The sequence below is a fragment of the Xyrauchen texanus genome, chromosome 43 (assembly GCF_025860055.1).
Source record: "Xyrauchen texanus isolate HMW12.3.18 chromosome 43, RBS_HiC_50CHRs, whole genome shotgun sequence".
Classification (NCBI taxonomy): Eukaryota; Metazoa; Chordata; class Actinopteri; order Cypriniformes; family Catostomidae; genus Xyrauchen; species Xyrauchen texanus.
This window is the reverse complement of record NC_068318.1, coordinates 8,864,762-8,877,143: the sequence shown is the minus strand read 5'-3', so window position 1 is coordinate 8,877,143 and position 12,382 is coordinate 8,864,762. Positions and strand designations below refer to the sequence as shown.

Genomic DNA, 12,382 nt, shown 5'->3' with positions numbered 1-12,382 from the left:
CGGGAAAATCCATCATGGCGGAAGTTATGGGTTCTTGAGGCTTTTTTGTTCCCCATGAGGAATGAGGCATGTACACCAAATTTCAGAAGATTTGGACAAATGGCGTGGAAATTGTATCACTTTGAATTTTGTTTTTTTGGGCGTGGCCTGTAGCGCCACCTATGGGCGAATGTGGGCCATTCTTGGTTTGGGGGTACCCGTTGGCATGGAGTATCAATGTGCCAATTTAGAAAATTTTTGACCAGTGACTTTTTGAGCTATTGGGGCTCAAGGAGAAGAAGAATAATAATAATAATAATAAATATAGCTGCAAGCAGCAATGCGGATTCCTCCTCAAAATGGCAAATCATTTCAAATTGATCAGTAGAGGGTTGGGGTTAAACCCTCTCAATGGATGAATCCAAAAAACATGTATTTCTGTCTGAATCCTAAACGAAACATTTTCAGTCTACAGGAAAATCCATCATACCTTATGGATCCTTGAGGCGTTTTTGTTCCCAATGAGAAATGAGGCATGTACACCAAGATTCAAAAGAATTGGTTAAATGGCGTGGAAATGGTATCACTTTGAAAATATTTTTTGGGGGCGTGGCCTGTAGCGCCTCCTATGGGCAAATGTGGGTCATTCTTGGTTTGTGGGTTCCTGTTGGCCTGTAGTATCAATGTACATAATTAGAAAATATTTGACCAGAAAATGGGACTTTTGGGAATTACCTGTAGCGCCCCTAGGGGTGAATGTTGGCCATTCTTGGTTTGAGGGTTCCTGTTGACCTGTAGTATCAATGTACCAAATTAGAACATTTTTGACCATAAAATGGGAATTTCGGCGTGGCCTCTAGTGCCCCCTAGGGGCGAATGTTGGCCATTCTTTGTTTGTGGGTTCCTGTTGGCCAGTAGTATCAATGTACCATATTAGAAAATTTTTGACCAGAAAACGAAATTTTGGGAGTGGCCTGTAGCGCCCCTAATGGCGAATGTGGGCCATACTTGGTTTGTGGGTTCCTGTTGGCCTGTAGTATCAATGTACCAAATTATAACTTTTTTGACCAGAAAATGGGAATTTCGGCTTGGCCTCTAGCGCCACCTAGTGGTGAATGTCGGTCATTCTTGGTTTGTGGATTCCTTTTGGCCTGTACTATTAATGTACCAAATTAGAACATTTTTGACCAGAAAATGGGAATTTCGGCATGGCCTGTAGTGCTCCCTAGGGGCGAATGTTGGCCATTCTTGGTTTGAGGGTTCCTGTTGACCTGCAGTATCAATGTACCAAATTAGAACGTTTTTGACCAGAAAACGAAATTTTGGAGTAGCCTGTAGCGCCCCCTAAGGGCGAATGTGGGCCACACTTGGTATGTGGGTTCCTGTTGGCCTGTAGTATCAAAGTACCAAATTAGAAAATTTTTGACCAGAAAATGGGAATTTTGGCTTGTCCTGTAGTGCCCCCTAGTGGCGAATGTCGGTCATTCTTGGTTTGTGGATTCCTGTTGGCCTGTACTATTCTTGTACCGAATTAGAACATTTTTGACCAGAAAATGGGAATTTTGGCTTGTCCTGTAGTGCCCCCTAGTGGCGTATGTCGGTCATTCTTGGTTTGTGGATTCCTGTTGGCCTGTACTATTAATTTACCAAATTAGAACATTTTTGACCAGAAAATGGGAATTTTGGCATGGCCATTCTTTGCACAGTACTTCAGAGTGATGTCATCTTTAAGCATGTTAGGTTTGAAAAACCATCAGTCAAAATTACATTTGATTTATTGACACGTATATATTGTTAAAATTTGGACATTTACATAAACACGCCCCTTTCAGCCATTTTGTATCGTATTCATTTTTCCTAAGTAACGTTTTCAAGGATGTCCATTCTACACATGTGTACCAAATTTCAAGTCAATTGGAGCTACGGTTCAGGAGAAGAAGAGTTTTGTAGGTTTTCGCAAATTTTCAACGTACGGGAAAATCCATCATGGCGGAAGTTATGGGTTCTTGAGGCTTTTTTGTTCCCCATGAGGAATGAGGCATGTACACCAAATTTCAGAAGATTTGGACAAATGGCGTGGAAATTGTATCACTTTGAATTTTGTTTTTTTGGGCGTGGCCTGTAGCGCCACCTATGGGCGAATGTGGGCCATTCTTGGTTTGGGGGTACCCGTTGGCATGGAGTATCAATGTGCCAATTTAGAAAATTTTTGACCAGTGACTTTTTGAGCTATTGGGGCTCAAGGAGAAGAAGAATAATAATAATAATAATAATAATAATAATAATAATAATAATAATAATAATAATAAAACCATCAATTACAATAGATTCCCTCCTACGGAGGAATCTAATAATAATAATAATAATAATAATAATAATAATAATAAAACCATCAATTACAATAGATTCCCTCCTACGGAGGAATCTAACTACTCAGGGTTTTGATTAATCCTGGATTAGAGTTAGGTTAAGGATACATTTAGTTTTATATTTAACTAAAGATGGCTCATTAGACAATACAAATAAAAAGTAGTATATGCATGCTTTAGTTTGAGGAAGTTATATTGCAAATTGTTGGATTTCTGCACCACTGAAGCAGCCTGTTTGGGGAAAAGCATCAGTTTTCCGTGATATGCATCACCCGAGAGACACGAGAGGAATCTTTTCCTTCCTGACATAGTTAATTCAGTGATGCATGGTGAAACTACAGTAAAACCGTTGCTAGGACACCAGTTAATTCACTGAATGCGGTTCACAACTGAGCTCTCTGTGACTCCACATCAACAATTCCCATATCTCACATTCCTGGAATGCCATCCTTCACCGCAAGTATTACCTTCTCCATGTTGTTTCACCTGCCTGTTGCTTTTTCACTGTCCTCTCCCAAACAACTATGTCCAGTGTAATCTCTTGGATCATTTATGATCCATCTTGTAGATGGGCTGGATCATATAATCAAAAATAAACATGACATTCTTCAGCCTTTAGACAATATTTAAAAACAAAATAAAAAAATAAATAAAAACATCAATATTAATGTATTTGCTCAGAAATTGATTTAAAGGGTGAGGAATTGGTTGAACCACCATCATAATAACCAAAACAGTAAAACAAACAAAATAAATTAAAATTAATATTTATGAATTTATAATCATATAATAAACACCATGTTTGTGATTACGTCAATGAATATTTGAATCAGACTGCTTGAAATAATTGAAGGAAATTAATCAAACTTGAATGCCACTAATGTTTAAATAAAACACTATTAATACATTCTCATAATCGAGAGTTGCGAGATAAGGTAGGATCGTGAAAATAGTCTAATTACACGGTCTTGGAAATTTGGTACTGTGAACGTTCCTTCACAAATACACGTCCCAGAGTCAAACATGTCTGATCAGCTGTAACTCACGGTTACAGGCTCCGATGTCATCTTTGCACGGGAAGAAGAGGGAGTATGTCAGGTTTGACGGGGCAGAAATGCTTTTGTATTGTTCAGCCTGAGTGGTCCCAGTAGACAGCAATCAAAGTGTGTGTTTGTTTTCCACGGTGGAACGACTCGGAGTCTTTAGGCTCTCATTTGCTTGATTTTCTAAAACACAAGGTTTGCTTCACATGGGAAATTTTTTTTAATTCTCTCATCATTTACTCACCCTTATGCCATCCCAGATGTGTATGATTTTCTTTCATCTGCTGAACTTAAATTAAGATTTTTTGAATAATTTCTCAGCTCTGTTAGTCAATACAATGTAAGTGAATGTGTACCAACATTTTGAAGCTCCATAAGTCACAAAAGACAGCGTAAAAGTAATCCATAAGACTCCAGTGGTAAAATCAATATCTTCAGATGTAATATAATAGGTATGGGTGAGAAACAGATCACATTTACATTCTTTTTCTTGGGTTTTTGGTGATTCACATTATTCATGTATATATTGCCCTCTACTGGGCAGGGAGAATAATTTCAAGCAAAAAAGGACTTAAATATTGTTCTGTTTCTCACCCACACCTGTTATATAGTTTCAGAAGATATGGATTAAAACACTGGAGTTGTATGGATTACTTTTATGATGCCTTTATGTGCTTTTTAAAGAATCCGAATTTTGTCACCCATTCACTTGCATTGTATGGACCTACAGAGCTGAGATATTCTTCTATAAATCTTCATTTGTGTTCTGCAGAAGAAAAAAAGTCATACACATCTGGGATTGCATGAGGGTGAGTAAATGAACAGAGAATTACATTTTTGGGTGAACTATCCCTTTAACTACACCCATAAAAAAACAATGAATACAGGACTGGAGGTTCATTTTAGCTACTTCAATGTTCATAAAACCAGAAAACTGCCCACACATTACCCATCTTTAATTAAACAATGTGACATGTTTCTAGTGAAAGTGGTCATGCAAGAGTGAACATGTTTTGTAGTGTAATTATCATCTTTCATATAATGACAATAGACTACATACAGCTGAGACAGTGGAGAAAAACTAAACTAAACAATGGTGAGGGATCAAATTTGATTATTTTTGCCTGTTAATATCTGAAACTTTGGGAAGTATAGACCTTGAGGAAAGCTATACACTTTATTGGGCTATCTTCATACAGTCTCAGGGTCAGCTGTGTTATGGCTTCTTTAGCTTTGCCTAGCGGCAACCATGCTGTGCTGTGAGGCGACTACCCGAAAGGCCATCTTACCTCAGCTAACCCAAACATTGATACAGCTGACTCCATAACAGGGAAGCATATGACTGAGGTCAAATTCAATGCTAATGACAGGGCTTTTCAGACTAGTGCTCACCTGATGCCAATATCTAGAGGACATTAGCTCTTTTCCAAAACAGGGATTTTGAACATAGGGATTTCATAAAATCCTTCATAAAAGAGTTCTAACATCCTGTCAACACCGGGCGCATCCGTTGACGTGACGTGCCGTAACGGGCGGCTTGATGCGGTCTACACTGGACGCATCGTCACGAACGTTCTTAACCATTTCATTTGTGCAGTAGCGCCAGCACAAGCAGTGCAAAATGGAACAAGACACCCATATATTGTCGCTGCAATGGACACTTTCAGTGTAGACAACACCACTGATTATAATGGGGTTCTATTACTTCTGACAAGACAGGCCACTCATGCCTGGTGCAGCCATGAATCAAACCAGTCAGTTCCAAGGTGAATCACAACATTACAAACTCTGATTTGAAGCAAAAAAGTATTCAAAAATCAGACAAAGGTACAAGACAAGATATGTCATCTTTCAAGAGGGAACAAACTAATTTTAGTTAAAAACTATGGAGAAATATAAAACTATTGATTTGAAGTTGTTGATTATAGTATAGAAACAATATATTTAACATGTTAATTTAGTGCAATTAATTATGTACAAAAGGGAAAAAAAACTCAATTCATCATGCTGGAATGCAAGAACGCAGGCTTCCAATAAAAGCAGGACAAATTAGCAAACTCAATGCAAAATGCATTGCTTTTGACTGCAGGATTATTCAATGACATATTCTATAGTTCTAATGACAATTTTGGTATTGTCTAACTAATGCTTTACTTGAATGCCACAATAATGCAATATGTTTTAATCTGAATATCTGAATTATATTTATTGTAGGTCCAAAAACAAATAATAATAACAACAATAAATAATATACCAATAAATAACAAAATTATTAGTTTGTTTGAAATCTTTGCAAATTTATTAAAAATAAAAAACAAAAAAAATAAATAAAAACAAAATCACATGTACAGAAGTATTCACAGCCTTTGCCATGACACTCAGAATTGAGCTCAGGTGCATCCTGTATCCACTGATCATCCTTGAGATGTTTCTACAACTTGACACAGTCCACCTGTGGTAAATTCAGTTGATTGGACATGATTTGGAAAGGCACACACCTGTCTATATAAGGTGCCACAGTTAACAGTGCATGTCAGATCACAAACCAAGCCATGAAGTCCAAGGAATTGTCTGTAGACCTCCGAGACAGGATTGTCTCGAGGCATAGATCTGAGGAAGGGTACAGAAATATTTCTGCAGCATTGAAGATCCCAATGAGCACAGTGGCCTTCATCATCCTTAAATGGAAGACGTTTGGAACCACCCGGACTGTGTGTGTGTGTGTGTGTGTGTGTGTGTGTGTGTGTGTGTATATATATATATATATATATATATATATATATACATACACACACAAACTTGGTTGGGAGGGTTAGTTTTGAAATGTATTCCACTACAGATTACAGAATACATGCTGTAAAATGTAATTTGCAATGTATTTCATTAGATTACACAAGGTCAGTAACATACTCTAAATACTTTGGATTACTTCTTCAGCACTGGTAGATTTATTTAACTTGTTTTGAATATAAAAACTCTGCTAGTACAGTAAGACAAAATACATGTAGAGCGGAGGAGGGCGGGGCCGGGCTGGAACAATGCACGTCCGGTCCCAATCAGCCTGATGGGGGCACGCGAGGGATAAATGCGGCCGGTGACGACAGTTCGAGAGAGAGAGAAATGACAGGCAGGCTCTGTGTGTTTATGTTTATGTGTTTTTGGTTCAGTTTATTATTAAACTATTATTTATATGGCCAAGCCGGTTCTTGCCTCCTCCTTTCCACTATACCCCCCTTACACTGGTGCCGAAATCCGGGAAGAGGAGGGATGCCCGTCGTGGAATCCTCGACACTGCCGTCCACCCAGGGGAGTGCCGCTGCCATCCGCCGGGGTACAGAGTAGCCCTGACAACCCGGATGTGGAGAACGGCCGCCGTCTGCGAGGCAAGTGGGGACTGGACTCCCCGACCGCCTGGAGCAAAGGAGCCGCTGCCAGGGGTGGAGAAGTGCCCTGCCGTCCCCCAGAAACGTGGAGGGGTCGAGAAGACCGCCAAAACAACAACAACAACAACTCCACGAGGGGAGAAGGGAAGCAACTCCCCGACCGCCTGGAGCGGTAGCTCCGCTGCCAGGGGCAGAGGAGTGTCCCCACGGGTCGCCGAGAACGAGGTGAGGCATTCTGTCCCCTGGGGGTCGGTCTGACTCCGGTCTGCCCGGGGAGGTGCGGCTGTCGTCTGCCTGAGAGAGTGGAGGAGTGATCGGGGACCACATGATGGCTCATCAGAGAACCGTAGAGTGAGGTTTTCTCTCTCTCTCTCTGTCACTTCGTGTTGGCCTTTCCCTCGCCTATTTTGTTTTTGTTGTTGTTTTTGCCCTCCTGTCTCCTCCCAGGTCAAGCAAGGCAGGGATGACCAGCAGGCAGAAGGGGAGCAAGGCACGCATCATGTACGTCATGCCGGGGGCTCTCCGACCTGAGGCAATGCCAGGAGGAGTGTAGAGCGAAGGAGGGCAGGACCGGGCTGGAACAACGCACGCTCGGTCCCCAATCAGCCTGATGGGGGCGCGCGCAAGGGATAAAGGCGGCCGGTGACGACAGTTCAAGAGAGAGAGAGAGAGAATGACAGGCAGCTGCTCTGTGAGTCAGGTTTACCTCCTTGCTCGCTTTTCAGTTCTTCCCACACATTTTCTATCGGATTGAGGTCAGGGCTTTGTGATGGCCACTCCAAAACCTTGACTTTGGTGTCCTTCAGCCATTTTGCCACAACTTTGGAGGTATGCTTGGGGTCATTGTCCATTTGGAAGACCCATATGCAACCGAGCTTTAACTTCCTAGCTGGTGTCTAGAGATGTTACTTCAATATATCCACATAATTGTCTTTCCACATGATGCCATCTATTTTGTGAAGTTCACCAGTCCCTCCTGCAGCAAACCACCCCACAACATGATGCTGCCACCCCCATGCTTCATGGTTGGGATGTGACCTTCGGCTTGCAAGCCTCGCCCTTTTTCCTCCAAACATAATGATGGTCATTATGGCCAAACAGTTCAAGTTTTTTCATTAGATCAGAGGATAATTCTCCAAAAAGTAAGATCTTTGTCCCCATGTGCAATTGCTGACTGTAGTCTGGCTTTTTTATGCCAGTTTTGGAGCAGTGGCTTCTTCCTTGCTGAGCAGCCTTTCAGGTTATGTCGATATAGGACTCGTTTACTGTGGATATAGATACTTGTCTAGCTTTTTCATCCAGCATCAAGGTCATTTGCTGTTGTTCTGGGATTGATTTGCACTTTTTGCACAAAGCTACGTTCATCTCTAGGAGACAGAATGTGTCTCCTTCCTGAGTGATATGATGTCTGCTTGGTCCCATGGTGTTTATACTTGCATACTATTGTTTGTACAGATGAACATGGTAACTTTAGGCATTTGAAAATTGCTCCCAAGGATGAACCAGACTTGTGGACCTCCTATCATAAGCTAATTGTCTAAAGGCTTGATATCATTTTCTGGAATTTTCCAAGCTGCTTAAAGTGTCTGACCCACTGGAATTGTGATATAGTCAATTAAAAGTGAATTAATCAGTAGGTAAACAATTATTGGAAAAATTACTTGTGTCATGCACAAAGTAGATGTCCTTAACATCTTGCCAAAACTATAACTTGCTAATATTAAATCTGTGGAGTGGTTAAAAAATTTGTTTTCATTACTACAACATAAGTGTATGTAAATCTCTGACTTGTATGTATGTATGTATGTATGTATATATATGTGTGTGTGTGTGTGTGTGTGTGTGTGTGTGTGTGTGTGTGTGTGTGTGTGTGTGTGTGTGTGTGTGTGTGTGTGTGTGTGTGTGTGTGTTTGTATGTATCTTTCTGAGATTGCCTTCTTGAAAGATACATACAAAAAAACTTTGAATTTGGTCAAAAACAGTATTTTCAAATGTAGCACAATTATGCTACCTACTTCACGTTGTGATGCCTTAAAATTCTGTCTAGGTAGGCAGCTCAATAGGCTTCTATATTGTGTCACCCACAAATCCTCCTGGATTCAGAGGACTGGTTAAAATGGAATAGCACTGAAAAACCAGCTCCAGAAGTTTTATTTTCATCTGACAATCTAATGATCCCACTGGCTCTGGTGATGCAGTCTCAAAATCAACCGATAAATCATAAAGGATTGACTGTATCATGCCCGTACCAAGGGAATGCGAGCTAGACAACAATGATTCATGGGAAATGCCAGGGAAAGCAATAATTTGCAGAGATACATGCAAACACATTTGATCTACAGAAAAAGGCTAGAATTTCACAGATCTTTTCGCATTAGTTACAGCACAACATGCAACTGCAAATCATACCAGCCGTTCAACATGACACTCGCCAGCGATCATTAAGCGCACTAAAATCTATTATTTCGCCAAATCAAATAATGCCAAGAACTGCCTGGTGGGCATTCCCCCCCAAAAAACAGAAAATATCTACAAATTTTAACTGACTGGGGTGATCCCTGGCCAATCCACTTTAAACTTTGAAAATAATCGAGGCACAGTGTCCCCTTCAAAAGCACAACAACATATTAAGGATGATTGTTTACCAGGGAGATAGAAAGAGGAAGAGAGAAAATAAAAGACAGAGCAGGGTAAGAGACGATGTTGAGCAGATGATGGGGTCATTTCATTCTGCCCTCCATTTTATCTCCAGCAGACCATCCATTCAGCCCCTCAAATAACAGCAACACAGCGGCAAAGCATTTCATGATCTTACACAGATTACTGTATACTTCACTTTCAGTGATGTTAAAAAAGGTTCATGGAAAAAGCAATACAATAAATTTTTTTAAGCCCATAATGTCTACATATTCAATTTAAGAGACTTTGAGAAGGTGTGGTAATATGATTGGTTAATAATGGCATTGATCTTATAAATAACTTTTATGTTACTTTATGCAACATTATTGAAAAATGAGTTGGAAACCATAATCAACATGAATACGACTTTCTGAATACACTTTTTATTGTGCACAAATTATCTATGCACATTCTTGTTTTTTTTTCCTTGGCTGATGTCAACAAGCACTCTTAAGGGGTTTTGTAGACAAATGGTTACAATTGCCCATTTGAGATCATTTTGATTCAGACTGATTCGATAATTATTATTTCAGATCGATTTTTGAAGCGTTCAAAGTTTTCACTAAAAAAGAAAATCTGACGATACATCACATTTCGGAAATAAAATGGATTGTGAATGCAGGGTCATGTTCATGCTTTAAATCTGTCATCAGATATACTGTAACACCTAACATGCATACTTTATATCAAATCAAAAGTCCCCCTCAAAATCATCTCTAAGGATGTGAAAGTGTCTGGTCTGTTAACAGCAGTGGTGTTGAGGATCAGATAGTACCTGTGGATGGAGTGGAACTGCTCATGGTAGTATGGTAACACGAAGAGGCGGAAACAGGAGGCACTCCAGATGCCCACTGAAATACACAAACACAAGAGACTCAGTCAAACTGACAAGCAGGAATCTTACAACACCCTCTAAAGGCTTTTAACACTCCATCAGCTATATTGCAGTGAATGCACCTCACTCAGTTCACCTTTACGCCACAGGACTTCCTGTTTATAGAAAAGTTATGGCAGTGAGATGAACAGTAAGTAGATACTGTACAATGAAAGATGGCCTTATTTCCATGATGATGCCCTCAATTCATTAGTGGTGTTTGCTTATATCATTATTACTATATTGCTTGGGGTTAGAGATTTGAAAAAACTGTTAAACTATAAAAGTATATCTTTGGCATGAAAATGAGATCTTAAATTATTGAGAAGTGTGCTTTCAGTGATCAGACATGTGATTATCACCGACAATAAAATGGGTGGAAAATCTCATATACTTATCTGAAAAACATGAGCTATACATTGACCACAATATCATGAAGACTTGGGGTGGGGCAGTACACAGAACACCCTAGCAACCCTATATAAATGTACTGAAAACCAATAATAACTTGTAGCAACCGAATAGCAAAGCCCTGGCAATCACCCACAATACCCTAGCATTGTTGCACAGAGGTTTGTAAATTTTCTGAAAACTAATAAGAATGCCTTAGCAACTGCATAGCAACACTCTAGGAAGCACCCACAACACACAAGCATTGGAGACCGAGTTTTGAAAACATACTCAGTGGGTCTAAAAGGTGGCAACACTCACATTTGAGCCGCTAATGTCACAAAGAAGAGCTAGAAGATGTAATCCCCTCTAAACAACTGCAGGCGAATGTGGAAATAACAACAGTGGATATGCATATCACGAAAGCATGTGTTTGAGGTCAGGAGATACCAGCATTTGTATAACTTGAGTCTGAAGAACTATAAAGACATCTTTATGGGTCTAAACTCCTGAGGAGAAATGATCCAGTATCTCATAGCAGTCGTAGTGTGCATGCGCCCAAACGCCTGTGTATGCACGCACAGTATGACTGCACAGTAAGACTTGAGCGTTCGCATCAAAATCGAAGTATACTTTGGGCTTTAGCAACTGCAAAGAAACGCCCTGGCAATCACCCAAAATAACCGAGCTTTGTGGCACAGAGTTTATCAAATGTACTTAAAACCAATAAGAATGCCATAGCAACTGTTAAGTACGCAAAACCAATCAAAAGCCCCTGCCACTTTAAAGCATTGTTTTCAGCCTGGGAGGAAAATTTCAGTGCATCAATTCCTTGAGGACAGAGTCTAACAAGCACACAAATACATCCATTAGCAGCAAATAGTTTGTGAGGTGGGAGGAATCAGGAATACAATCTACTCAGCTACAAGATGGCTGTCACATGATGCTGCTCCTCAGACAGCCAGACTCTGGAGGAAATGTGTCCGTTTGTGTTTGATTTCCTGAGCGAGGCCTCTTACAGCTCAAGGAATACCTACCTAACTGTCTTCCTCATCACTTTCTAATTTTAGAGCTTTTTTTGGACTAGGAGGAAGGATGTTTTTGGGCAACAAGTACAGTAAATAAAATGGTTTAGACAATGAATAATGTGCAAAATGGACACATTTTGTTGTATGTTTGGGTTACTAAATAAAAAATTAAAGATTAATAAAGATTAGTTGAGTGATTTGATTCATTTTGTAGACTAATAAAAAATAAAAATCGCATGACATGATCGTGGAGAATGTGTCTAAGTGAATGATCTTACAGATGTAAGTAAGTATGCTCCAGCTTGCTAATAACTCTGTACGTTGGTGTGTTCATGTTTACTTATCTTAACTGACTGAACGGGAATAGCTGTTGGTCCCAAATTAGATGGAGCTTCAGGTCCCAACAAGAGGCAATTGTTTCATAGTGTATAGGGTGCATCCAAAAATAGCCTAGTCCTTCAAGAGCAAAGATCATTCAAGACTTGTCAATTTGCCAACAGATGCTTCAGCAAATAATCCAGCACTTTGAGAACAATGTTCCCAAAGTCAACTTGGAAGGATTTTGGGCATTTCACCCTCTACAGTGCACAATATAGTTAAAAGATTCAAGGAATATGGTCAAATATCAGTGCATAAA

General features: G+C 40.0%; 1 protein-coding gene across 5 annotated transcripts in view; it reads right to left on the bottom strand.

Moving 5' to 3' along the window:
- LOC127635623 (polypyrimidine tract-binding protein 3-like) overlaps positions 1-12,382 on the bottom strand; it is a 95,402-nt gene that overhangs the window by 40,252 nt on the left and 42,768 nt on the right. For 4 of the 5 annotated variants that reach the window (XM_052115776.1, XM_052115773.1, XM_052115774.1 and 1 more), the window contains exon 2: positions 10,229-10,304. The exons of the other annotated variant lie outside the window; for it this stretch is intronic. In XM_052115776.1, coding sequence (XP_051971736.1) covers positions 10,229-10,253 — 25 coding nt within the window. In that variant the 5' untranslated portion in view covers positions 10,254-10,304. The remainder of the gene's footprint in view (positions 1-10,228; positions 10,305-12,382) is intronic. 5 annotated transcript variants of the gene reach the window in all.